This window comes from Pithys albifrons, chromosome 29 (genome assembly GCF_047495875.1).
Source record: "Pithys albifrons albifrons isolate INPA30051 chromosome 29, PitAlb_v1, whole genome shotgun sequence".
NCBI classification, from domain to species: domain Eukaryota; kingdom Metazoa; phylum Chordata; class Aves; order Passeriformes; family Thamnophilidae; genus Pithys; species Pithys albifrons.
This window is the reverse complement of record NC_092486.1, coordinates 971,631-998,856: the sequence shown is the minus strand read 5'-3', so window position 1 is coordinate 998,856 and position 27,226 is coordinate 971,631. Positions and strand designations below refer to the sequence as shown.

Sequence of the window (27,226 nt, the reverse complement as noted above, 5' to 3'; positions counted from 1 at the left end):
TTGGGGTGAGAAGGGGCAGTTTGGGGGGGAGAAGGGGCAGTTTGGGGGGGAGAAGGGGCAGTCTGGGGGGGAGAAGGGGCAGTTTGGGGGGGAGAAGGGGCAGTTTGGGGGGGAGAAGGGGCAGTTTGGGGCGAGAAGGGGCAGTTTGGGGGGGAGAAGGGGCAGTCTGGGGTGAGAAGGGGCAGTTTGGGGCGAGAAGGGGCAGTCTGGGGTGAGAAGGGGCAGTTTGGGGCGAGAAGGGGTAGGTTTGGGTGCGAAGGGGCAGTTTGGGTGCGAAGGGGCAGTTTGGGTGAGAAGGGGCAGTTTGGGGCGAGAAGGGGCAGTTTGGGGCGAGAAGGGGCAGTCTGGGGGGAGAGGGGGTAGGTTTGGGTGCGAAGGGGCAGTTTGGGTGAGAAGGGCCGGGTTGGGGTTAGAAGGGCCGATTTTGGGGCAGGATCTGTCGGGTTTGGGGCTGTCACGGAGCGGCGGCGCCACGTGCGCTGCCCCTTTAAGATGTGACGTCATCATGCCCCACGTCCCGCTAAGGGCAGGGAAGCCGCGGTGCAGCCGGGCGGAAGCGGGAGGTGCGCCCTGCATTGCCCGGATGTAGCAGCGGCCTCTGATTGGCCGCCGGGGCGGGGGGGAGGGGCCGCACTGCGGCCGTCGGGGAAGAACCCGGAAGTGCTGAGGGGAGGCGGCGGCGGGGCCGGGACGGGCCCGGCAGGTCCGAGTGGGGGCCCGGTAGGTCGGGGAGGGTCTGGCAGGCCCGGGGGGGGCCCGGCCGGGGCTGGGGAAGGCCCTGGGGGGGACGGGGCTGAGGGGCGGGGGTGCCGCCGGTTGTGTGGGGGGGTCTCGCATGGAGGGCAGGGCAGGGCAGGGGGTCCGCGGCTGCGGGAGGGTCCCGTGGGAACCGGGAGCCGCTCGGGGGGCTCTGGCTGTGGGAGCGGTGCCCTTGGGATGGGGGAACTTCCCTTCGGGAAGGGGCATCCCCTCAGGAGTCTCTGGCTGTGGGATCTTCCCCTTAGGAAGGGGGATCTGCTCAGGAGGGCTCCGGGGTCTCTTCCTTAAGAAGGGGAATCCTGTTTGGGGCTCCCTTTGCGCTGTCAGGGGCGTGGGGGCTTTGGCGGGAGGGTCTTTACTCGTTTTTAGAGGGGAAGGGGGGGCGGGGGCTGTTTTGGGTGGCCAGGTGGGCTGGGGGGGCTGTTCGAGGGGACAGAGAGGAAGGGGGGGCTGTTTTGGGGGGACAGACAGGGATGGGGGGGCTGTTTTGGGGGGACAGAGAGGGATGGGGGGGCTGTTTTGGGGGGACAGACAGGGCTGGGGGGGCTGTTTTGGGGGGACAGACAGGGCTGGGGGGGCTGTTTGAGGGGACAGACAGGGCTGGGGGGGCTGTTTGAGGGGACAGACAGGGCTGGGGGGGCTGTTTGAGGGGACAGACAGGGATGGGGGGGCTGTTTGAGGGGACAGACAGGGAGGAGGGGGCTGTTTGGGGGGCACAGAGAGGGAGGGGGGGCTGTTTGAGGGGACAGAGAGGGAGGGGGGGCTGTTTTGGGGGGACAGACAGGGATGGGGGGGCTGTTTGAGGGGACAGAGAGGAAGGGGGGGGCTGTTTGAGGGGGACAGACAGGGATGGGGGGCTGTTTTGGGGGGACAGACAGGGCTGGGGGGGCTGTTTTGGGGGGACAGACAGGGATGGGGGGCTGTTTGAGGGGACAGACAGGGATGGGGGGGCTGTTTGAGGGGACAGACGGGGATGGGGGGGCTGTTTTGGGGGGACAGACAGGGCAGGGGGAGCATTTTGGGGGGACAGACGGGGATGGGGGGGCTGTTTTGGGGGGACAGACGGGGATGGGGGGCTGTTTTGGGGGGACAGACAGGGATGGGGGGGCTGTTTTGGGGGGACAGACGGGGATGGGGGGGCTGTTTTGGGGGGACAGACGGGGATGGGGGGCTGTTTGAGGGGACAAACAGGGATGGGGGGGCTGTTTTGGGTGGCCAGGTGGTCTGGGGGGCTGTTTTGGGGGGACAGACAGGGCAAGGGCTGGGGGGGTTGTGGAGGGCTCTGATTTTGGGGAGGGGTCCCCCCTGTCTCTGGGGGGGCCGGGGAGGGACAGGAGTTTGGGGGCTGCTCGTGGAGGGAGTGGGGTGGTTTGGGCACTTTATTTTGAGGGGAGTTGTGGGACCTGGGTGGGGAGAGGTCTCTGGTCTGGGGGCACTGGGAGTTACTGGGAGTTACTGGGAGTGTGAGTGGGGTCTGTTCTCCCGTGGGGAGAGCTGTGGGATTTGGGGGGGAGTATTTTGGGGAGGGCACTCAGAGCTCTGGCTGAGCCCCCACCCCCAGCAGGTGAAGCCCCCCCTGAGCTGTGACATCCCGAGGGGCTTTGGCACAGGAGCCTCTGGCAGAGCCGGATCCCGCAGGGAATCGTGGGGGCTCCTCCGGGGCCCCTGCCTGCCTTCCAAAGGAATTCCAGGGAACCCCAGGAGGGTCCTTCCTCCTCCTCGGGCTCCTCAGGCTCTGCTGGGGACCTTTCCCTCCTTCGGGAAGGAGCCCCAGCAAATCCTGACGCTGGAATTGCTGGGAGGTTCTCTGGAGTCGGGGCGGTGACTCCACAAGGGAGTTTAACCCTGTCGTGGGTTCTCCAAGGAAAAACTGCTCCCGGAGGGGCAGGAGGAGCGTTGTGGGGGTCCCTGGGCTCGCTGCCCCTCACTCTGGGCTCTCCCTCCCCTTGGGTCGCCTGGATCGGGTCGTGGAGCATTCCCGAGGGATGGGAGGGATGGGAGTGCCTCCCACAGCTCCGGGATTGAGGGATTGCGGCTGAGCCCGTGTGGGATGAGCCTGTTGGGTGAGGAGGGATCGGGGAGGATCCCGGGGCTGCTGAGCCAAGGGAACTCTGCAGGGCTGGAACTTGTGTGGAATTCCTGCTCCTCTGGAATTCCTGCTCCTCTGGAACTGCCGGGCCGTGTCACCCCAACATGGGCACCAGCCCCTGGGGAGGGACAGCTGGGAGGGAAGAGCTGCTGGGGGAGACTGGGAGGGCCCAGACCCGCCGGGCTTGAAATCAGTGACAGGGACTGATCCTGGAATCAGGGACTGATCCTAAAATCAGTGCCCAGTTGGGTTGTCTATTGGATAGTTGGGGGAGCCTGTGGGACTGTTGGGGTGTCTGAGATCGTTGAGGTGTCTGTTGGATTTCTGGGATGTCCTTGGGACTGTGGGAGTGTCTTTGGGATGGGTGGGGTGTCTGTGGGACAGTTGGGGTGTCTGTGGGATGATTGGGGTGTCTGTGGGATGATTGGGGTGTCAGTGGGATGATTGGGGTGTCTGTGGGATGGTTGGGGTGTCAGTGGGATGGTTGGGGTGTCTGTGGGATGGTTGGGGTGTCACTGGGACGGTTGGGGTGTCAGTGGGACGGTTGGGGTGTCTGTGGGATGATTGGGGTGTCAGTGGGATGCTTGGGGTGTCTGTGGGATGGTTGGGGTGTCAGTGGGATGGTTGGGGTGTCTGTGGGATGGTTGGGGTGTCAGTGGGATGACGGGTGTCAGTGGGATGGTTGGGGTGTCTGTGGGATGGTTGGGGTGTCTGTGGGATGACGGGTGTCAGTGGGATGGTTGGGGTGTCAGTGGGATGGTTGGGGTGTCAGTGGAATGATTGGGGTGTCTGTGGGATGCTTGGGGTGTCTGTGGGATGGTTGGGGTGTCAGTGGGATGGTTGGGGTGTCTGTGGGATGGTTGGGGTGTCTGTGGGATGACGGGTGTCAGTGGGATGGTTGGGGTGTCAGTGGAATGATTGGGGTGTCTGTGGGATGCTTGGGGTGTCTGTGGGATGCTTGGGGTGTCTGTGGGATGGTTGGGGTGTCAGTGGGCCTGTTGGGGTCTGTGCAGGGGCAGACCTTGCATGCCCGACCCATGCCCTGTCCCTGCGTGGCCATTCTCGTGCCCCGTGTCACCCGCGCTGTGCTCGTGTCCCCTTGTCACCCACGGCCATTCCCGTGTCACCCACGGCCATTCCCGTGTCACCTGCGCTGTGCCCCATGTCACCCACGGCCATTCCCGTGTCACCCGCGCTGTGCCCCGTGTCACCCACGGCCATTCCCGTGTCACCCGCGCTGTCCCTCTCCCCGCAGGCCGGGCCGTGCGGGGCCATGCCGGGCCGTGCCAGCCGTCCCCTGCCGCCCGAGGAGCGGGTGCGGCGGCTGATCCAGGCGGGCAGCGCCGTGGAGGTGAACGAGGACATCCCCCCGCGCCGCTACTACCGCTCGGGCGTGGAGATGCTGCGCATGGCGGCGGTGTACGCGGGGGAGGGCAACGCCGAGCACGCCTTCATCCTCTACAACAAGTTCATCACGTAAGGGCTGCGGGGCAGGGGGGGCAGCGGGGCTGGGGCAGCTCTGCCCTGCTCCTGGGGGACAAGGGTGGGCTGGGGCAGCTCTGCTCTGCTCCTGGGGGACAAGGGAGGGTCTGCGGGGCTGGGGCAGCTCTGCTCTGCTCCTGGGGGACAAGGGTGGGCTGGGGCAGCTCTGCTCTGCTCCTGGGGGACAAGGGAGGGTCTGTGGGGCTGGGGCAGCTCTGCTCTGCTCCTGGGGGACAAGGGTGGGCTGGGGCAGCTCTGCTCTGCTCCTGGGGGACAAGGGTGGGCTGGGGCAGCTCTGCTCTGCTCCTGGGGGACAAGGGTGGGCTGGGGCAGCTCTGCTCTGCTCCTGGGGGACAAGGGTGGGCTGGGACAGCTCTGCTCTGCTCCTGGGGGACAAGGGAGGGTCTGTGGGGCTGGGGCAGCTCTGCTCTGCTCCTGGGGGTCAGGGGTGGGCTGGCACAGCTCTGCTCTGCTCCTGGGGGACAAGGGTGGGCTGGGGCAGCTCTGCTCTGCTCCTGGGGAGGGTCTGCTGGGCTGGGACAGCTCTGCTCTGCTCCTGGGGGACAAGGGAGGGTCTGCGGGGCTGGGGCAGCTCTGCTCTGCTCCTGGGGGTCAGGGGTGGGCTGGCACAGCTCTGCTCTGCTCCTGGGGAGGGTCTGTGGGGCAGGGGAGGGTCTGTGGGGCTGGGACAACTCTGCTCTGCTCCTGGGGGTCAGGGGTGGGCTGGGGCAGCTCTGCTCTGCTCCTGGGGGTCAGGGATGGGCTGGGGCAGCTCTGCTCTGCTCCTGGGGAGGGTCTGTGGGTCTGGGGCAGCTCTGCTCTGCTCCTGGGGAGGGTCTGTGGGGCAGGGGAGGGTCTGTGGGGCTGGGACAGCTCTGCTCTGCTCCTGGGGGACAAGGGAGGGTCTGTGGGGCTGGGACAGCTCTGCTCTGCTCCTGGGGGTCAGGGGTGGGCTGGGGCAGCTCTGCTCTGCTCCTGGGGAGGGTCTGCTGGGCTGGGACAGCTCTGCTCTGCTCCTGGGGGACAAGGGAGGGTCTGCGGGGCTGGGGCAGCTCTGCTCTGCTCCTGGGGGTCAGGGGTGGGCTGGGGCAGCTCTGCTCTGCTCCTGGGGAGGGTCTGTGGGGCAGGGGAGGGTCTGTGGGGCTGGGGCAGCTCTGCTCTGCTCCTGGGGGTCAGGGGTGGGCTGGGACAGCTCTGCTCTGCTCCTGGGGGACAAGGGAGGGTCTGTGGGGCTGGGACAGCTCTGCTCTGCTCCTGGGGGACAAGGGAGGGGCTGTGGGGCTGGGGCAGCTCTGCTCTGCTCCTGGGGGTCAGGGGTGGGCTGGGGCAGCTCTGCTCTGCTCCTGGGGAGGGTCTGCTGGGCTGGGACAGCTCTGCTCTGCTCTTGGGGGCAAGGGAGGGTCTGTGGGGCTGGGGCAGCTCTGCTCTGCTCCTGGGGGTCAGGGATGGGCTGGGGCAGCTCTGCTCTGCTCCTGGGGAGGGTCTGCTGGGCTGGGACAGCTCTGCTCTGCTCCTGGGGGTCAGGGGTGGGTCTGCAGGACTGGGGCAGCTCTGCTCTGCTCTGCTCCTGGGGGTCAGGGATGGGCTGGGGCAGCTCTGCTCTGCTCCTGGGGAGGGTCTGCTGGGCTGGGACAGCTCTGCTCTGCTCCTGGGGGACAAGGGAGGGTCTGCAGGGCTGGGGCAGCTCTGCTCTGCTCCTGGGGGTCAGGGATGGGCTGGGGCAGCTCTGCTCTGCTCCTGGGGAGGATCTGTGGGGCAGGGGAGGGTCTGTGGGGCTGGGACAGCTCTGCTCTGCTCCTGGGGAGGGTCTGTGGGGCAGGGGAGGGTCTGTGGGGCTGGGACAGCTCTGCTCTGCTCCTGGGGAGGGTCTGTGGGGCTGGGACAGCTCTGCTCTGCTCCTGGGGGTCAGGGGTGGGCTGGGGCAGCTCTGCTCTGCTCCTGGGGGTCAGGAGTGGGCTGAGACAGCTCTGATCTGCTCCTGAGGGGTTTGGGGTCCCACAGCTGGTGGAACTCACCAGGAAATGTTATGAAGGTGTGAGGCACAAACCCACAGAAGTTCATTCCACAGAATCCAGAATCCCAGAATTACTGGGGTTGGAAGGGACCCCTGGGATTTGGGGTCCCACAGCTGGTAGGACTGACCAACAGAGCTCTGCTCTTTCCCTTGAGGAATTTGGGGTCCCACAGCTGGTAGGACTGACCAGGAGAGTTCTGCTCTGCCCCCTGAGGAATTTGGGGTCCCACAGCTGGTAGGCCTGACCAGGAGATGTTGTAAAGGTGTGAGGCACAAACCAACAGATTCACTTGTCAAAGTTCACAGAATCCCAGAATTTCTGGTGTTGGAAGGGACCTCAGGGGATCACCCAGTGCAAGCCCCAACCCACCTGGAACAGGTGACACAGGGACATGTCCAGGTGGGTTTGGAATGGCTCCAGGTGGGTTTGGAATGGCTCCAGGTGGGTTTGGAATGGCTCCAGAGAGAGAGACTCCACACCCTCCCTGGGCAGGTGTTCCAGTGCTTCCACCTCCATGGAGAGAAGTTCTGCCACATGTTGGGATGGAACTTGTTGTGGTTGAGTTTGTGGCCATTGCTGCTCATCCTGTTGCTGGCACCACTGAGCAGAGGCTGGCACCTTCCTCTTGGCACCCCTGGGAGGTATTTCTATGCCTTAATGGGATTCCCTTTGGAAAGGGGTCAACCTTGGATCCCTCTGTGGACCCTCCTGTCAGCAGCAGAGGGATGTTGTCCACCTGTAAGTCGAGGCCTGCAGGTGCTTTATCACCACGGAGGGGCTTCACTGGCCTGGGGTTTTCAGCAGGGTGGTTGTGGCATCCTGTGGGTTGGCAGGGACCCACCCTCAGGAATGGCAGTGCCCAGAGCCCTGGAAAGGCTGGGGGTGGGTTCTCTGATAAAGCACTTTCAAAGGAGAAGCCTGTCTCTTACTCTGAGGTTGCCACAGCATTTCTACAGCCTTTTACAGCAGGGACTGAGCCCCTCCTTCAGGAGCAGAGGTGGAGATTCAGGTCCACATTTCTGAAGGAATAGAATTTAAAATCATATCATATAAATGATTATGTCCAATTCCCCCCAAACACAGCAGTGCCTGGTGCTGTTCAAAGGCCTGAAAGTTGCAAGCCCCAGACAATACCCCAAAGGCACAGTGGGATATTTGTCCCCAAATCCTGTCCCTCCCATCCCGCCCAGTGCCACTGCTGAGCCCATGCTGTGCCCCCTCCCTGCTTCCCTGGCATCTCCGTGGGCATTTCCCCTCCCTGCCCTCCGTGTGCAGGGCTCCTGCCCCTGAAATCCAACACATTTTTCTCTGATTAGCTTTGCTTCCCTCCTTGCACCTCCTGAGCTTTTATGGGCATGGCAGTGAGGGCGCCGGGAGCTGGGAAGTGTAAAACCCTCGGGAATCTTTCCAGGGGAAGTTTTCCAGGCTGGTTACGCAGCCACTGCTGGAGGAGAAACATTTGAACTAAACAGACTCCAAGCACCTTGGCTGTTTCATTGTGGCACTGGGGTGGCCCTTTGCAGCAGCTTTCAAATGCTCCTGGCATTTCCAGCCTGCCAGGAGGGTGGCAAAGCCTCCCCTTGGTGGGATTTCTGCAGCACTGATGGATTTGAGGTGCTGCCCCTGGATTGTCCAAAGACATGAATTCCATGGCTCTTACTTCATGAAATGGAGATGGGAAGGGGGAGCTCAAGCAGTGGGATTGATGTTTTGGAGATGTCCTGATCCTGATGAGGGGATGTCCTGGAAACTGGAGCTTCTCGTGGAGTTGCTCTGCTGTCCCTTTCCTGGGAATGGGAGAGCTGAGAGCCCCTGGCAGGGCCTGAAGGGACTCCAGGAGAGCTGGAGAGGGACTGGGGACAAGGGATGGAGGGACAGGACACAGGGAATGGCTTCCAACTGCCAGAGGGCAGGGATAGGTGGGATATTGGGAAGGGATTCCTGGCTGTGAGGGTGGGGAGGGCTGGGCTGGGATTCCCAGAGGAGCTGTGGCTGCCCCAGCCCTGGGAATGCCCAAGGCCAGGCTGGAGTCCCCTGGGACAGTGGGAGGTGTCCCTGCCCAGGGCAGGGGTGGCACTGGACGATCCTCAAGGTCCCTCCATCCCAACCCATTCCATGATTCCATGGCTGTCTCTAGGAATAACCAGGCTGGACTTTGAACCCCTGTCTTGTCACCCGCTGAGACTTTCCTTGCCTGTCACCCTGAGCAGCTTCTTCTGCCCTGATCTGGTGGGTGTTCCCCTCCAATCACCCCCAGGAACACTCAGGCTGGTTTTGGTAGAGCCAAAGAAGAAATGAAAAAGAAACAAGGCCCAACTTTTTTGTGATGTTGGGGCTCCTTGGTTTGGTGCTCTGGAACCAGCTCTGGGACCAGCTCCAGGTGTGTCCCAGGGATTTGGGGGCCTCTGGCCTGGCCTGTGCTCCAGAGCTGGGCTGAAAAACACCCTGGGCTGGGCATTCCTGGTGCCAAACAGCTGCTGCTCCAGCAGCCTCGGAGCAGGGGGAGGTTTGCAGGAGCCCAGAGCTCCAGGTGGTGGGAGCTGCAGGTTCTGGTCCTGCCAACCCTCAGCAGAGCTGCTGGTTGGGAACATGGGCTGTTCCTGCCCTTCCTCCTCCTCTGCCCCAGCCCAGCTGCTGCCCCTGCCCCACCCCTGCCCCACCCCTGCCTGCTTTTTCCCCACTTCCTGACTTGTGGAAACCCAGCTGTCTCTGCTGGTTTTTCCATCCTCCCCAGGCCAGCATCTGCTCTTAATCCCCCTTAATTAATCCCTTCCATTTTAATCCAGGAGCTGCTGGCAGCGCTCAGGGCCTTGTTGTGTCTGCTCGGCACAGTGACCTACTTCACACCACCAGCTGGGAGCAGGGCCCTTGCTGGGGCTTTGGGCTGCAGCCACGGGCTCTCCCTGGCTTTGATCCTGCCCCCTCACCCTCCCCATGGCAAACAAGGGCATTGAGGGTGGCACACAAGTCCTTCCTTCTCCCAGAGGACTGGGGGTTTGGAGCAGCTGGGTTATGAACTGCACACACAGAGGTTTCTCCAAGGGAAGAGTCTCCCTGGGGAGTTTTTCCCTCTTGGCTTTGCTTGGTTGGTTTGTGCTGCTCCCTGGGGCACAGTCTAGTCCTCTTTTTCCCTGTTCCTTGTGCCTGGGCACCAGGCTGCTCTCCAGGGCTGGAGCATCCTCTGGATGCTGGAGCTGTGTGCCAAAGAGCCAGAGAGGAGGGCAGGGATTTGGGGTTAACCCCAAAGCTTTGGGGGTGCCCAGAGCCAGCACAGCCCCACTTGCAGGGGACAAGGGCCCAGCTGAGCCCTCCCTGAGCCCACCCTGAGCACCCTGTCACCACTGGGCACTTGGTCACAGGGTAACTCAGAGTGTCCAAAGCCTGGGGAGCCTCAGAGAGCTGAGCCAGAGTGACCTGCCCCATAGTTGTGGGGTTTCCCCTTGCCTTAGTGCCTGCACAGCTCTCACCTTCACCACCGCGTCCTGCAGAGCTCCAAAGGGCCTCTTGTGCCTTAACTTGGGGCTTAAACAAGTTAAGTACTTGTAGTACTTAAACAAGGGGTATAAAAGAACAGAGTGGGGGACTTTTTACCTGGGCAGACAGTGACAGGACAGGGGGAACAGGAGAGATTTGGTTTGGATCTTGGGAAGGAATTCTCCTCTGTGAGGGTGTGGAGCTCCGGAGGCTGCTGGAGGGTTTCCTGCAGAAAGACACATCTGTGCCCCCAAAATGCCTCTGTCTGCCTTGTGTCTGTCCCTTCCTGCTGTGATTCCAGGCTGGTTTCCCTGCTGGTTTTCCAGGCTCTTCATCGAGAAGCTGCCTCAGCACCGCGACTACAAGAGCGCCGTCATCCCTGAGAAGAGGGACACGGTCAGGGTGAGTCCTGTGGGGGGAGTCCTGGGGGGGGCAGCCACACCAGCACTGGGGAGCCTCGGCATGGCCAGGCAGTGCTGAGCCCTGGGAGCTCAGTGTTGGGCTGCTCAGGACACGAAGGACATGAAGGGAAGTTGTGGCCAGGTGGGGGTTGGTCTCTTCTCCCAGGCACTCAGCAATAGGACAAGGGGGCATGATGGGCTCAAGCTCTGCCAGGGGAAATTGAAGTTGGAGAGCAGAAAGAAATTCTTTGCAGAGAGAGTGCTCAGGGATTGGAATGGGCTGCCCAGAGAGGGGGTGGATTCCCCATCCCTGGAGGGTTTGAACCTGAGCTTGGCCGTGGCACTGAGTGCCATGATCTGGTAAAGGGACTGGAGTTGGACCAAGGGTTGGACTCGATGATCTCAGAGGGCTTTTCCAACCCAATCCATTCTGTGATTCTATGACATGCAGGGGCTGGAGCATGTCCAGCAAAAGGCAGGGAGCTGGGAAGGGGCTGGAGCAGCAGGAGGGGCTGAGGGAGTTGGGGGGACTCAGCTGGAGGAAAAGAGGCTCAGAGGAAACCTCTTCCCTCTTTCCAACCCCCGGCCAGGAGTGGGGAGCTGTGGGGGGGGTCGGGCTCTGCTCCCAGGGAACAAATGGCAGGATAAGAGGAAACAGCCTCAAGTTGTGCCACAGGATGTTTAAGTTGGATCCTGGAGAAATTCCTTCCCCAAAAGTGTTGTACCACCCTGGCACAGACTGTTCTCCCTGTCCCACCCTGGCACAGGCTGCCCACAGCAGTGGTTGAACCACCATCCCTGGAAATGTCTCAAAACACTTGGATGTGGCCCCTGGGGACATGGCAGTGTTAAGGGCTGGAACTTTTGGAGGTGTTTTCCAACCTAAACCATTCCACAATTCTCTGAGTTACAGTTTGGGTTCTTCTTACCCCATTTTATTTGCACTGGGGGTGTCCAGTTTACTTTCTTGGAGCACTGGGCTGTCCTTTTTTCCTGTCAAACTCCCTACTTTCTAAAAACCACGAGGCTTTTCCACATGGAGGGTCTGGATGCTCACTGTGGTTTCCCAGGGAATCCTCAGAGATTCCTCACAGCCACAAGAGCCACCAGAGCAGCAAAGGCCAGCCCTGCCTGGTGATTTTGGTGGAGGTTTTGGTGATTCCTGCAGCTGCTCAGGTGTGGTTCCCCTTGCCCCCTGATGCCTGTTTCCTCCCACAGAAGCTGAAGGAAGTGGCCTTTCCCAGGGCAGAGGAGCTCAAGGAGGAGCTGCTGAAGAAGTATGCCCAGGACTATGCTGAGTACCAGGAGCAGGAGGTGAGTGAGAGCAGAGTGACTGCAGCCTGTGCTCCCCAGGACACCCTCAGCCAGAGGGTGTGGAAGAGTTCCAGAGCATCCTGGGTGCTGGGGAATGTTCACTCGGGGGATCCGTCCGTCCGTCCATCCCTCCCTCCCTCCCTCCCTCCCTCCCTCCCTCCCTCCCTCCCTCCCTCCCTCCCTCCCTCCCTCCCTCCCTCCCTCCATCCCTCCCTCCATCCCTCCCTCCCTCCCTCCATCCCTCCATCCATCCCTCCATCCATCCATCCATCCATCCATCCATCCATCCATCCATCCATCCATCCATCCCCCCATCCATCCCCCCATCCATCCCCCCATCCATTCCTCCCTCCCTCCATCCATCCATCCATCCATCCATCCATCCATCCATCCATCCATCCATCCATCCCTTCCTCCCTCCATCCATTTCTCCCTCCATCCCTCCCTCCCACCATCCATCCATCCCACTCCTGGTGTCCACACTCACCAGGCTCATCACCTGCTGGAGGTGGATCTGGGGCTCTTTTCCCTGTGCATCCCAAGCTGGGGCTGTTTGGTTGGTTTGTTCTCCTTGTCCCAGCACAAGATCCAGGTTTTATGATCCAGACCTGGGGTTCTCGGGGTCGGTTTTGCTGCAGACAAGTGTGACATGAGAGACAGGACAGAGGGGAAATCAACCTGGAATTGTGTTTCTTTGGAAGAGGGAGAGTGAGGCCGAGGTTTTGCTGCCCTGGCCCAGCTGGCTCTCCTGGTGGAATTGTGGATCCCTGCAAGCTGCAGCTTCCTGCAGGGAATGCTGCTTGCAGGAGTCCTTTCAAAGCAGCCTGGGATTGCTGGGGGTGTGCAGTGCAGAGGCTCCGTGTTCCCAGCTCTGCTCTCATCCCTGGGGATATTCCTCCTTGGGGAGGGGGCAGGAAGGGTGTGTGACACCCCCTTTGGCCTTGCAGCAGCAGCTGGAGGAGGAGAAGAGCCGGGTGGCCCTGCTGAAGCAGCAGCAGGTGGAGCAGGAGCAGTTCCACGCCTTCGAGGAGATGATCCGGCGGCAGGAGCTGGAGAAGGAGCGCCTGAGGATAGTGCAGGAGTTTGGGAAGCCAGAGCCACATCCCGAGGCCCTGGATGGACCCCTCATCCCTGGCGTGGAAAAGCCCCCGACTGATCTGATCCCAGGGGTCCCAGTGTCTCCAGCAAGCCCAGCGAGCCCATCAGCAGGGACTGTCCCACCCAGGGCTCCTGCTGTGGACAGATCCCTGAAGCCCAGTGCTTTGGGGAGCACAGGATCCAGTTAGTACCTCTGGGAGCATCCTCATCCCTTGCTGGGGCAGAGCCAAACGTGGCCAGTTTGTCTGGGAGGCTCTGGGGATTGTCTGCTCAGGGTCCATCCCTACTGGGGGTTTGCTTTTCCAGGTCACTGGATGTTCTTCCCATCGTCCAGTAAATACTTCAAGGGGTGGGGAGAACTGTCTCCTCTTGGGAATGGGCCCTCCATGCTTTTCCAGCCCAGACTTTCTGCTGTTCCAGAGTCTGCAGCCTCTTTGCCTTTCCTTGACCCAACCACTTGTTGGACATTTGGGTTTAGTTCCTGGCTGGACTGATTGAATCCTCCTCCTGACCCAATCCTGCCAAACACAGCTCCAAAACACTCATCCAGGCACATCCAGGGCCTGGTTCCTGCCCAGGGACACATCCTGCTTTAAAAGAGTGTGTGTGCCTTCATTTCCACTCACAGAATGTTGATTTTTGGCTCCCTGCTCAAGGATTCTTCCCCTCTCCGTGTCCTTCCCTGTTCTGAAGAAGGTGCTGCCTGTCCTTTGCCACTGTCCCAGGGACACATTTCTGTGCAGGGACAGAGCCAGAGCAGTTCACATTCCCAGGGGGACTTTTCCAGCCTCATCCCTTGCCCCAAGGGACCATCCCTGGCCCGTGTCCCACCGTGCTCCCCTTCCCCACAGGTGCAGGAGTGGATGCCCTTCGCCAGGTCATTGTCCCCAGGGAGCTGTGCCACAAATTCCTGCAGCTGGCTGATGCCAACACGGCGCGGGGTGTGGAGACCTGTGGGATCCTCTGTGGGAAGCTGGTAAGGGGCCAGTCCCCATGGAGACCCTGGGAGTGGCACAGGGACCTTTTGTCTCCATGCCACAGCTTTGGGAATGGCTGCAGGACCCTGATTTGTGTCCTGGAGCTCTTTGGTGCAGTTCAGGCTTTTCTGTGGGCATTAGGGATGAGCTCCCTCTCCTTTCCTGGTTTTTAGGTCAGGATTTTCTGGCACTCAGTGCCAAGCACTGAGCCCCCACTCCTCTCTGCTGCCCTTGGCTCTGGGTGCCTGCCTCAAGCTTGGGGACATTCCTGGGGACATCCCTTGTGCTGTGGGTGCCAGCTGGAGCTCCTCACCCCACAGGGTGGTCAGGACCCCGTTCTGCCCCCTGGGCTCTGTGTGCCCAGGGCTTATTGGCAGCTCCAGCCCTGAGGCACTCACAGGGCTTTGCTTAGAAATGGAGTTGTTGGATGGAGCAAATTCCTGCAATCCAGACATGGGATCTTTTAGGGATAAGGCATCATCTTGGGCGTGGAGTGGCTCCAGTGGGTGTCCAGGACTTCCCTGAGCTCCTGTGGGAAAGCAAACCCCTCCACTCCTTTGTCATAACTTGGAGTTGCCCTGCAGGGTGGATGAGCCCATGGACTTCTTCCCAAAGCTTAGAAATTCCCCCTGCTCCATGGGCAGCAGTTTCCTGCTGGGGGTGGGTGTGGGGGTCCCATGCTGTGCTGCCTGTGCCTTGCCTGGGGTGGGTGTGGGGGTCCCATGCTGTGCTCCCCGTGCCTTGCCTGGGGTGGGTGTGGGGGTTCCCTGCTGTGCTGCCTGTGCCTTGCCTGGGGTGGGTGTGGGGGTCCCATACTGTGCTGCCTGTGCCTTGCCTGGGGTGGGTGTGGGGGTCCCATGCTGTGCTGCCTGTGCCTTGCCTGGGGTGGGTGTGGGGGTCCCCTCCTGCTGTGCTGCCTGTGCCTTGCCTGGGGTGGGTGTGGGGGTCCCATGCTGTGCTGCCTGTGCCTTGCCTGGGGTGGGTGTGGGGGTCCCATGCTGTGCTGCCTGTGCCTTGCCTGGGGTGGGTGTGGGGGTCCCATGCTGTGCTGCCTGTGCCTTGCCTGGGGTGGGTGTGGGGGTCCCATGCTGTGCTGCCTGTGCCTTGCCTGGGGTGGGTGTGGGGGTCCCCTCCTGCTGTGCTGCCTGTGCCTTGCCTGGGGTGGGTGTGGGGGTCCCATGCTGTGCTGCCTGTGCCTTGCCTGGGGTGGGTGTGGGGGTCCCATGCTGTGCTGCCTGTGCCTTGCCTGGGGTGGGTGTGGGGGTCCCCTCCTGCTGTGCTGCCTGTGCCTTGCCTGGGGTGGGTGTGGGGGTCCCATGCTGTGCTCCCCGTGCCTTGCCTGGGGTGGGTGTGGGGGTCCCATGCTGTGCTGCCTGTGCCTTGCCTGGGGTGGGTGTGGGGGTCCCATACTGTGCTGCCTGTGCCTTGCCTGGGGTGGGTGTGGGGGTCCCATACTGTGCTGCCTGTGCCTTGCCTGGGGTGGGTGTGGGGGTCCCATGCTGTGCTGCCTGTGCCTTGCAGATGAGGAACGAGTTCACCATCACCCACGTGCTCGTGCCCAAGCAGCGCGGCGGCCCCGACTGCTGCACCACTGAGAGTGAGGAGGAGCTGTTCCTCACCCAGGACCAGCACGGGCTGGTCACCCTGGGCTGGATCCACGTGAGTGTCCCCTGCCTGCCCTGGGGAGTGTCCCCTGCCTGCCCTGGGGAGGGCCTGCCCTGCCTTTGGGAGGGAGTGCCTCCTTTGGTTGGATTTCTCCCTGTGGTTGAGTTTCTCCCTCTGGTTGGATCTCTCCCTGTGGTTAGGTTTCTTCTTCTCTTTAGATTTCTGCCCCTGGTTGGGTTTTTCTCTCTACTTTGATGTCTCCCCTTGGTTGCCCTCCAAGAGCTGGAGAAGGACTTGGGACAAGGGATGGAAGGACAGGACACAGGGAATGGCTTCCCACTGCCAGAGGGGAGGGTTAAATGGGCTGTTGGGAAGGAATTCTCCCCTATGAGAGTAGGAAGGGGCTGGGCTGGGTTTCCCAGAGAAGCTGTGGCTGCCCCAGCCCTGGGAGTGTTCAAGGCCAGGCTGGAGCCCCCTGGGACAGTGGGAGGTGTCCCTGCCCAGGGCAGGGATGGCACTGGGTGGGCTTTAAGGTCCCTCCCAACCCAAACCAGTCTGGGATTCTGTGCCAGTGGGATCCTGGGACGCAGCTCGTGTTCCTTCCAGCCAAAAGCCAACTCCAGAGGCTCTGGGGGGACATCCCAAACTCTCCTGCTGGGAGACGTGTCCCTGCAGTGATGCTGCTGCTGAAGCAGCTGTGCCACGGGATGTGCCAGCTCCAGCCTCCTCCCTGGCTGCCCTGCCATCCCCATGGAGCCCTTGGCAGCCAGATCCGTGCCAAGGAAAACCTTTGGAGCTGCTGAGTAATCTCTGGAAAGCAGCTGCTGCCTCGAAGCCTTGGGCAAGGGAATGTGCTGCCTGTGCCTGATCCCTGGGAGGGCAACTCTGCACTGACTGCCCTGGGACAAGCCAGGGACCCTCTGGAATTCCTGGGACCCTTCTGCTGGCCTGGGCAGCAAACACCTCACCAGCAAAAGGAGCAGGAGCTTCCAGCAGGAGTTAAGGTGTGGAATCCAGCTGGCAGCAGGAGCTGGGTGAGGTGGAGGCTGTCAGGGATCCTACAGCCCCATTCCCATGGAATGGGATATCCTGGAGGGCCAGGGCAGGGTGGGATGTGCTGCACTGGAGAAAGGTGTGAAGTGCCCTGCAAGGACAGTGTTTTGCCCTAAATAGTGATTTTTTTAATGGGATGTGGCAGGAATGTAGAGCTGCTTTTGTACTTGCTCTGAATGGAAAAGAGGAGCAGATGTTCTGGGACAATCCATAAAAAGGGGGCTCCAAGAGAGCTAGAGAGGGAATTTTGACAAAAGCATAAAGTGATGTGATAGGACAGGGGGGAGAATGGCTCCCCACTGCCAGAGGGCAGGGATAGGTGGGATATTGGGAAGGAATTCCTCCCTGGGAGGGTGGGGAGGGGCTGGGCTGGTATTCTCAGAGAAGCTGTGGCTGCCCCAGCCCTGGGAGTGTCCAAGGCCAGGCTGGAGACCCCTGGGACAGTGGGAGGTGTCCCTGCCCAGGGCAGGGGTGGCACTGGATGGGCTTTGAGGACCCTCCATCCCAGCCCATTCCAGGGCTCCTGCCCATCCCTGGCAGCTCCAGCTCCGTCCCACCAGCAGCTCTGGGGGTCTCAGCCCCTCCTCAGCTCCAGCCCAGAGGCAGCTGAAAGACTTGGGGTTCAACTGGCACTGGGATGGATTTCAACTGGCAGGGAGTGGGGTGAGGTGGGACATTGGAAAAGGGCTGGGATTCCCAGAGAAGCTGTGGCTGCCCCATCCCTGGGAGTGTCCAAGGCCAGGCTGGAGCCCCCTGGGACAGTGGGAGGTGTCCCTGCCCATGGCATGGGGTGGAACTGAATGATTTTTAAGGTCTCTCCCAACCCAAACCAGTCTGGGATTCCACAAAATCCCCTCTCAGTGTGCCCCCTGTGCCAGCCCAGGGGCTGTGTCCCCTCTGGTGCAGCCTCCCCCTGGCCCACACGGTTCCTTGGGAGCAGTTTTCCAAGGCTGTCCCTGTGACTCCTGTCCCTGTGTTGCCTGGTGCAGACCCATCCCACACAGACAGCCTTCCTGTCCAGCGTGGACCTGCACACACACTGCTCCTACCAGATGATGCTGCCAGAGTCCATCGCCATCGTGTGCTCCCCCAAGTACCAGGAGTGAGTGCGGAGGGTGGACACCGGGAGTGGGGGCGGACACCGGGAGTGGGGGCGGACACCGGGAGTGTGGGTGGGCACCGGGAGTGGGGGTGGACACCGGGAGTGTGGGTGGACACCGGGAGTGGGGGTGGACACCGGGAGTGGGGGTGGACATCAGGAGTGTGGATGGACAGCAGGGAGTGAGTGTGGGTGGACATCAGGAGTGTGGGTGGACACCAGGAATGTGGATGGACAGCAGGGATTGAGTGTGGGTGGACACCAGGAGTGTGGATGGACACCAGGAGTGTGGATAGACAGCAGGGAGTGAGTGTGAGTGGACACCGGGAGTGGGGGTGGACACCGGGAGTGGGGGTGGACACCGGGAGTGGGGGTGGACACCAGGAGTGTGGGTGGACATCAGGAGTGTGGGTGGACATCAGGAAGTGAGTGTGGGTGGACACCGGGAGTGGGGGTGGACACCGGGAGTGGGGGTGGACACCAGGAGTGTGGGTGGACATCAGGAGTGTGGGTGGACATCAGGAAGTGAGTGTGGGTGGACACCGGGAGTGGGGGTGGACACCGGGAGTGGGGGTGGACACCAGGAGTGTGGGTGGACAGCAGGGAGTGAGTGTGTGTGGACATCAGGAGTGTGGGTGGACATCAGGAGTGTGGGTGGACAGCAGGGAGTGAGTGTGGGTGGACACCGGGAGTGGGGGTGGACACCAGGAGTGTGGGTGGACACCGGGAGTGAGTGTGGATGGACAGCAGGGAGTGAGTGTGGGTGGACATCAGGGAGTGAGTGTGGATGGACAGCAGGGAGTGAGTGTGGGTGGACAGCAGGAGTGTGGATGGACAGCAGGAGTGTGGATGGACATCAGGAGTGTGGATGGACATCAGGAGTGTGGGTGGACACCAGGAGTGAGTGTGGATGGGTGGACACCAGGAGTGTGGATGGACACCGGGAGTGTGGCTGGACAACAGGAGTGTGTGTGGGTGGGTGGACACCAGGAGTGTGGATGGACATCAGGAGTTTGGGTGGACATCAGGAGTGTGGGTGGACACCAGGAAGGAGTGTGGGTGGACAATAGGAGTGTGGATGGACAGCAGGGAGTGAGTGTGGGTGAACACCAGGAGTGAGTGTGGGTGGGTGGACACCAGGAGTGTGGATGGACACCAGGAGTGAGTGTGGACACTGGGAGTGTGGGTGGACAGCAGGAGTGGGATGGTTGAATGGATGGATGGCCGGATGGCTGGATGGATGGCTGGCTGGCTGGCTGGCTGGCTGGCTGGCTGGCTGGATGGATGGATGGATGGATGGATGGATGGATGGATGGAGGGACGGGTGGATACCAGGAGTGTGGGTGTCCTGGGAAGGAGGGGTGTTACAGGAAGAGGGGTGTCCCAGGAACGGGGTATCCCAGGTAGGGGAGTGTTCCAGATGGGGTTGTCCTGGAAGAAGGGATGTTCAGACAGAGAGGGCTGTGCCAGGAAGGGGTGTGTCCCGGGAGGGGGTGTGTCTCAGATGGGGGTGTCCTGATGGAGGGTGTCTCAGACAGAGGATGTCCCAGACAATGGGGTGTCCCAGACAAAGGGGTGTCCCAGACAGAGGGTGTTCCTCAGCCCAGCCTTTGCCCCTGCCCGGGAGGAGCTGCCCCACAGCTGCCCCCCAGGCCCAGGGGCCGTGGCTGCCCCTGCAGCCACCCGGAGCTCTCCGTGTTCCTCTGCCCCAGGACCGGGTTTTTCCGGCTGACGGAGCACGGCCTGGAGGAGATCTCGTCCTGCCGGCAGAAAGGGTTCCACCCACACCCCAAAGACCCCCCTCTGTTCACGGTGAGTGCCCCCGGGCAGGCGGGCTGTGGGATGGTGCCTGGAATTCCGTCCGTGCCCAGGAGCTGGGCTGTGACCGGGAGAGGAGGCTCAGCCTGGCTGGGGCTGCTCTCCAGTCCCAGAGCGGAGGGGCAGGAGCTTCCCAAGGCGCTGGGGGTGTGACGGGAGCTCCTCCCTGCGGGAACAGGGCTGTGTTTGGGTCAGGGATTTGTGTCCGTGTCCTGTGGGCCCTGTGTGGCACCAGGCAGGGCCGGTGTGATCCAAGGAGATGCTCCAAGGGCTGTCCTGGGAAGGACTCTGGCTGCAGGTTTTCAGATGGAGGAGACTCACGGGGAACACCTGAACAACCCCCTGTCCCTGTTTTTGTCTCTCCCAGACCTGCAGTCACGTGTCAGTGGTGGAGAGAGACGTTGTCCTGATGGATCTCCGATAAACCTCCTGCCTTATCCACTCGGGAACCTCCCACCTCCCTTCGGCCTTAGGGATTGGTTTCCTCCCTCCCGTAGCAGATGGTTCCTGTGGTGACCCCTCCCCTTCCTCCCCCAGCGATGGTGGGATCCCTGGAATTGGATCCCTGGAATCTTTGGGAGCACATGGAGCCTCAGTGCCCGGAGTCTGCTGAGGTCCAAGGTGTGGGGAAAACCCAGCTGGGAATTCGGAGCCAGGAGCCAACACTAAAGCAACTGTTTAACACTCTAATCCGTGGATCCACCTCCTCCTGCTGCGACCATGAGGTGTGGAAACCTTCAAGTGCTTTTGGGACTTGCCCAGGTTAACCCGTGCCCTGTTTTGTCCCTCTCTCCGCCTCGCTGTGGTCTTGGAGCAGCTTCCAGGAGGAGATAAATCTTTCCTATAATTTAAGATTAAACCTTCCTGGTCCCTCTCTCCCTGTCACGGGCTCAGCCCAGCTGAGCTGAGCCTTTCCTGCTTCCTGGCACTCGGATCTTTGCCTGGGGAGAGAAGGGACTCGACTTCTTTGGGGTCCCTGTTTCAGGGCTGAAGGTGCCTGGATGTGGCACTGCTGAGCAGGATCTCCCTCATCCCAGCAGCGTTTGGGGCTGTCTGGTGACTTCATTCCCTCTCCTGGCCCTGGATCCTCCTGGCCCATGGGTCACCGGTGTCCCCATGGAGGAGCAGTGGGTGTCCCAGCCACCACCACCGCTCCCAGCCGGGATTCCAGCAGCCCTGGCTGCCTCCATCCTGCAGGATCCACTGCCCGATGGCCTCGGAGCTCCCAGAGCAGCAGGAAGCCTGTCCTTGACAAACCCAGCTCTGTGGTGTGTCCCTGCTGGATCCCACTCCGAGGTGCTTTGGTGGGATGCCAAGCAGAGTCTCCCTGTCCCTGCGCTCCAGGCTCCCAGTGGGTGGGAAGCAGCAGAATTCCAAGGTGGAGGCAGCTGGACTGGGGCTGAGCAGGACCCACAGCCCTCCCCCTGTGGTGGGATGGTCGGCAGGTGCTAGAGCCACCTCCCCACATCCCTGTCTGTGTCCCTGTGCGTCCCACATCCCTCTGACACATGGGTGTGTCCCTCTGTCACACACAGATCTGTCCCTCTGTCACACACACGGGTCTGTCCCTCTGTCACACATGGGTCTGTCCCTCTGTCACACACGGATCTGTCCCTCTGTCACACAGATCTGTCCCTCTGTCACACACACGGATCTGTCCCTCTGTCACACATGGATCTGTCCCTCTGTCACACACAGGTCTGTCCCTCTGTCACATATGGGGATCTGTCCCTCTGTCACATATGGGGATCTGTCCCTCTGTCACACACAGATCTGTCCCTCTGTCACACACAGGTCTGTCCCTCTGTCACACACAGATCTGTCCCTCTGTCACACACTGATCTGTCCCTCTGTCACACAGATCTGTCCCTCTGTCACACACAGGTCTGTCCCTCTGTCACACACAGATCTGTCCCTCTGTCACACACACTGATCTGTCCCTCTGTCACACACTGATCTGTCCCTCTGTCACACACTGATCTGTCCCTCTGTCATACGGATCTGTCCCTCTGTCACACACACGGATCTGTCCCTCTGTCACACACACTGATCTGTCCCTCTGTCACACACGGATCTGTCCCTCTGTCACACACAGATCTGTCCCTCTGTCATACGGATCTGTCCCTCTGTCACACACACGGATCTGTCCCTCTGTCACACACACTGATCTGTCCCTCTGTCACACAGATCTGTCCCTCTGTCACACACACTAATCTGTCCCTCTGTCACACACACGGATCTGTCCCTCTGTCACACACTGATCTGTCCCTCTGTCACACGCACAGATCTGTCCCTCTGTCACACACACGGATCTGTCCCTCTGTCACACACACAGGTCTGTCCCTCTGTCACACACTGATCTGTCCCTCTGTCACACACACGGATCTGTCCCTCTGTCACACACTGATCTGTCCCTCTGTCACACACACAGGTCTGTCCCTCTGTCACACACTGATCTGTCCCTCTGTCACACACACGGATCTGTCCCTCTGTCACACACACGGATCTGTCCCTCTGTCACACTGATCTGTCCCTCTGTCACACACACTGATCTGTCCCTCTGTCACACACACTGATCTGTCCCTCTGTCACACACGGATCTGTCCCTCTGTCACACACACGGATCTGTCCCTCTGTCACACACGGATCTGTCCCTCTGTCACACACACGGATCTGTCCCTCTGTCACACACACGGATCTGTCCCTCTGTCACACACGGATCTGTCCCTCTGTCACACACACGGATCTGTCCCTCTGTCACACACACAGGTCTGTCCCTCTGTCACACACTGATCTGTCCCTCTGTCACACACACGGATCTGTCCCTCTGTCACACACACAGGTCTGTCCCTCTGTCACACACTGATCTGTCCCTCTGTCACACACACGGATCTGTCCCTCTGTCACACACACAGGTCTGTCCCTCTGTCACACACACGGATCTGTCCCTCTGTCACACTGATCTGTCCCTCTGTCACACACACTGATCTGTCCCTCTGTCACACACGGATCTGTCCCTCTGTCACACACACTGATCTGTCCCTCTGTCACACACTGATCTGTCCCTCTGTCACACACGGATCTGTCCCTCTGTCACACACACTGATCTGTCACTCTGTCACACACTGATCTGTCCCTCTGTCACACACGGATCTGTCCCTCTGTCACACACAGATCTGTCTCTCTGTCACACACACGGATCTGTCCCTCTGTCACACACGGATCTGTCCCTCTGTCACTGATCTGTCTCTCTGTCCCACAGACCTGTCTCTCTGTCCGACAGATCTGTCCCTCTGTCACACACTGATCTGTCCCTCTGTCACTGATCTGTCCCTCTGTCCCACAGATCTGTCTCTCTGTCCCACACAGATCTGTCCCTCTGTCCCACAGATCTGTCCCTCTGTCACACACACGGGTCTGTCCCTCTGTCACACATGGGTCTGTCCCTCTGTCACACACGGATCTGTCCCTCTGTCACACAGATCTGTCCCTCTGTCACACACACGGATCTGTCCCTCTGTCACACACACGGATCTGTCCCTCTGTCACACATGGATCTGTCCCTCTGTCACACACAGGTCTGTCCCTCTGTCACATATGGGGATCTGTCCCTCTGTCACATATGGGGATCTGTCCCTCTGTCACACACAGATCTGTCCCTCTGTCACACACAGGTCTGTCCCTCTGTCACACACAGATCTGTCCCTCTGTCACACACTGATCTGTCCCTCTGTCACACAGATCTGTCCCTCTGTCACACACAGGTCTGTCCCTCTGTCACACACAGATCTGTCCCTCTGTCACACACACTGATCTGTCCCTCTGTCACACACTGATCTGTCCCTCTGTCACACACACTGATCTGTCCCTCTGTCACACACTGATCTGTCCCTCTGTCACACACTGATCTGTCTCTCTGTCACACACACGGATCTGTCCCTCTGTCACACACACTGATCTGTCCCTCTGTCACACACACTGATCTGTCCCTCTGTCACACACACGGATCTGTCCCTCTGTCACACACGGATCTGTCCCTCTGTCACACACAGATCTGTCCCTCTGTCATACGGATCTGTCCCTCTGTCACACACACGGATCTGTCCCTCTGTCACACACACTGATCTGTCCCTCTGTCACACAGATCTGTCCCTCTGTCACACACACTAATCTGTCCCTCTGTCACACACACGGATCTGTCCCTCTGTCACACACTGATCTGTCCCTCTGTCACACACACAGGTCTGTCCCTCTGTCACACACTGATCTGTCCCTCTGTCACACACACGGATCTGTCCCTCTGTCACACACACGGATCTGTCCCTCTGTCACACTGATCTGTCCCTCTGTCACACACACTGATCTGTCCCTCTGTCACACACACTGATCTGTCCCTCTGTCACACACGGATCTGTCCCTCTGTCACACACACGGATCTGTCCCTCTGTCACACACACGGATCTGTCCCTCTGTCACACACGGATCTGTCCCTCTGTCACACACACGGATCTGTCCCTCTGTCACACACACAGGTCTGTCCCTCTGTCACACACTGATCTGTCCCTCTGTCACACACACAGGTCTGTCCCTCTGTCACACACACGGATCTGTCCCTCTGTCACACTGATCTGTCCCTCTGTCACACACACTGATCTGTCCCTCTGTCACACACGGATCTGTCCCTCTGTCACACACACTGATCTGTCCCTCTGTCACACACTGATCTGTCCCTCTGTCACACACGGATCTGTCCCTCTGTCACACACAGATCTGTCTCTCTGTCACACACACGGATCTGTCTCTCTGTCACACACACGGATCTGTCCCTCTGTCACACACTGATCTGTCCCTCTGTCACACACAGGTCTGTCCCTCTGTCACACACGGATCTGTCCCTCTGTCACTGATCTGTCTCTCTGTCCCACAGACCTGTCTCTCTGTCCGACAGATCTGTCCCTCTGTCACACACGGATCTGTCCCTCTGTCACTGATCTGTCCCTCTGTCCCACAGATCTGTCTCTCTGTCCCACACAGATCTGTCCCTCTGTCCCACAGACCTGTCTCTCTGTCCCACAGATCTGTCCCTCTGTCACTGATCTGTCCCTCTGTCCCACAGACCTGTCCCTCTGTCACACATGGATTGCATTATCTGGTCGGGTCTCTCTGCCTCTCGTTTCCCTTGTGCTCCTTCAGCGTGAGGGGGATCCATTTGTTGTGGGGTGGGTGTGTCTGCAGCAGCTCCTGCGTGACAAAGGGCTGCTCCAAAGGGCTGCTCCCGGCTCTTCCAAAGGCACTTTTGGGAACAGGCTGCCCCGGGGGTGGGAGGGAATGAGGGGCCCTCACGGCATCAGTGGGAACTCGTTTTCAGACCTCCTTAATTCAAACCACGCTGGGGAGGGGTTGATTTGGGGGTGGGACTGTTCCTCCCGTGGCATGAAGCAGCTCCCCCAGAACGTTGCAGGGATACAAGGTGGGAAATCCCACCTTGCAAAGCAGCAGTTCCTTCACATTGGTGGGGAATATCACGAGGAGTTTATCCCAGCCCCACATCCCTGCAGGACTGACCTGCCTGCAGCACCCACCGGGAGAGCAGCTGGTGCCACAGCACCCCTTTTGTGTCATCCCAGTGCCTGATAAACCTTCACAGGGGATTTTCCACATTCCTCAGGGCAGGAAGGGCCGAGTTCCAGGGTCAGGGCTCTGCTGCCACCTCACTCCCATCCCTGCTCCCTGAGCTCCTGGCTTTTGCATCACACTTTTTGGTGTCAGGTCACCAGGCCGTCTGTGTGTCAGGATAGATGTCGAGATCCTGGTCCCACCAACCCACCCCACCCTGTCTCTCCAGCTGTGCCACATGTGACAGTTCCACCTTAAAATCACCTGAAAAGGGATTTGGGAAGAGCTGACACCAAGCCTTCTTCAGGAAGGCTTTAGTGTCTGTAGCAGAGTGGGTTGAGCGTTTGGGGGGTCCCTGCAGGCAGGGAGTGATGCTCATCTCCACCTCGGGAACGGGAGCAGATCCACGGGAGCAGATCCACGTCCCTCTGCTCATCCCTCCTTGCCCCGGATCACCCATCCCGGCCGCATCCCGGGAGGTTCCGGGCAGGATCGCCCCCCTCGAGGGAGGGAAGGAGGTGCCGAGGGCCGGCCGGTGCGGCGGGAGGGAGGTTTGAATCGCGGGGCAGGGTTGCTCACCCCCGAGGGATGCCTGGCGTTCCTGGAGCATCCCGGCCCGCCCGGGCTCCATTGGCTGCGGGGGCCAAACTTTGCCTTTTTAGGCTGCGCGTGGGCTCCGCTCGGGGCTGCGCTCGGCGGGCCCGGCCGGGGTGATCCCGCGGGGATGATCCCGCGGGGATCCAGCCCGGAGCTGCCCCGCGTGTCCCCACAAGTCCAGCGATGCAGGAGTGACGGCTCATGGGGCTGCTGGGCGGGCTCAGCGGTGGATGCTCCGTGGTTGCTCCAGCCCAGGGTTCAGGGGTGTCTCTGAGGTTCTGGGCACGTCCCCCTGACTTCGGAATGGGGTGGGATCCTGCCACCAGCTCCCCGTGTCCCTTCCACGTGGTTCTGCCCTGCCACTGCTTCCATCCAACCCTCTTCCCACCCCCACTGCGGGGTTTGGGGTTAATTTTTTGTAAGGTGGGGTGTTTATACACAGGTGATATGTCTGCCCACCTTTGCCCTGGGTGGCCTCACCCCTGGCACGGCCCCAAGGGGTCCGGGGGGGGATGCGGGGCAGCAGCAGGACCCGGGGCTGGGGGTGCAGGGGGGGACACCAAGTGCAGGGCCAGGGGACAGATCCAGCCCCCACGTGCTGAGAATTCCCAGAGAAAGAGGTTAACAGGGACTGAGCCATCCATGGGAGATGTTGGAGGTGTGAACAGGCTGGGGGGACACCGTGTCACCACGGGGTGACAGCCCAGAGTGCTCCCTCCTTGTGGGACAGCCATCCCTGGGAGATGGAGGTGTGATCAGGCTGGGAATGCTGGGGGGACACTGTCCCGTGGGGTGACAGCCCAGTCTACCCCCTCCTTCCAGGGCAGAGCCATCCACGGGAGATGTTGGAGGTGTCAACAGGCTGGGAATGCCGGGGGGACACCTATCCCTGTCCTGCCCCACGGGGTGACAGCCCAGACTCCAATCCCTGCAGGACCACTTGGCATCCCTTGGTGGTGGTGGGACCCCCCCGTGCCCCCCAAGCCCCCGCAGCTCTGGGGGTGTTTCCTGTCACCTCTCCTGCCTCTCCCGGGGGCTCCAGAGGGTTCCCGGTGAGGGCCCCTTGCCCTTAAAAAGGCAGCAGGACTTTGGCAGCTGCTGCTTGGGCTGTGCCAGGGCTGGGGGTGGCTCCGGGCAGGGGCCGGGGGGCAGCACCCACAGAGCCCTCGGGGCTCATCCCACCTCCCAGAGCCCCCCGGGGGGCGCAGAGCCAGGAGCACCCCAGGGTGGGGCTGGGTTTGCACCCACAGCTCTGCCCGAGGGTTTGGGGGCCGAGGGGCTTCGGGGCACCACTGGGGGCGGAGAGAGGAAACCACAGGGAGCGGCATCCCCGACGTGCGCGATTCCAGGGATCCGAGGTGTGCAATTCCAGGGATCGGGGCAGCCGAGGCCGGGAGGAGCCGACACACCGACCCGGGGCGTTTGCGGCGTCCCAGCCGTGCCAGAGTCCCCCCGGCCCGGGGTGTGCCCACGGTGGAGCCCCCACACCCACCGCCCCCGGGGGGGTCTCTCCACGCTCTCCCCTGGAACTGGAGTCACTTCCACCTCCTTTTTCCGAGCCTGTCACTTATAAGGACTTGGGTCTCACTTGTTTATCGGAGCGGAGCATAAAAGGAACAGAGTCCCAGCTGGGCCGTTGCCTCCCAAGCATCCCCACATACGTTTTTCCTACAATAATTAAAGTGCTGGGTCCTACCACCAGCCCGAGGTCAATTTAATGAAATAAAACACCTTATATGGCCATATGGCCGACACACCATCACTGAGCCTATTTAGGGTCTTTGTTTAGAGAGGATCCGCCTCTGAGGTTCCAGGGGCTCGCTGGTATT

The 27,226-nt window shown here is 60.8% G+C and overlaps 1 protein-coding gene across 2 annotated transcripts; it reads left to right on the top strand.

Annotated features, from left to right (window-relative positions):
- Positions 1-633: 633 nt before the first annotated feature.
- STAMBP (STAM binding protein) lies at positions 634-20,058 on the top strand. 2 transcript variants are annotated; one of them, XM_071579056.1, is made up of 10 exons: positions 634-703; positions 4,104-4,324; positions 10,146-10,221; positions 11,439-11,534; positions 12,482-12,815; positions 13,484-13,608; positions 15,131-15,268; positions 17,257-17,369; positions 19,079-19,178; positions 19,552-20,058. In XM_071579056.1, exons 2-10 carry the CDS (start codon positions 4,122-4,124, stop codon positions 19,606-19,608), a joined length of 1,242 nt encoding a protein of 413 aa, XP_071435157.1. In that variant the 5' UTR covers positions 634-703; positions 4,104-4,121; the 3' UTR covers positions 19,609-20,058. The 2 variants fall into 2 exon arrangements, with proteins under 2 accessions (XP_071435157.1, XP_071435156.1); XM_071579055.1 differs by having other exon boundaries at positions 640-720.
- Positions 20,059-27,226: the final 7,168 nt, after the last annotated feature.

What these genes read in the sequence shown, in the direction of transcription:
- STAMBP (XM_071579056.1), top strand. Translation starts at nt 4,122, where the DNA reads ATGCCGGGCCGTGCCAGCCGTCCCCTGCCGCCCGAGGAGCGGGTGCGG. An exon ending in CTCTACAACAAGTTCATCAC is followed by an intron (nt 4,325 to 10,145) that starts GTAAGGGCTGCG and finishes CTGGTTTTCCAG; the next exon opens with GCTCTTCATCGAGAAGCTGC. An exon ending in TGCTCCCCCAAGTACCAGGA is followed by an intron (nt 17,370 to 19,078) that starts GTGAGTGCGGAG and finishes CCTCTGCCCCAG; the next exon opens with GACCGGGTTTTTCCGGCTGA.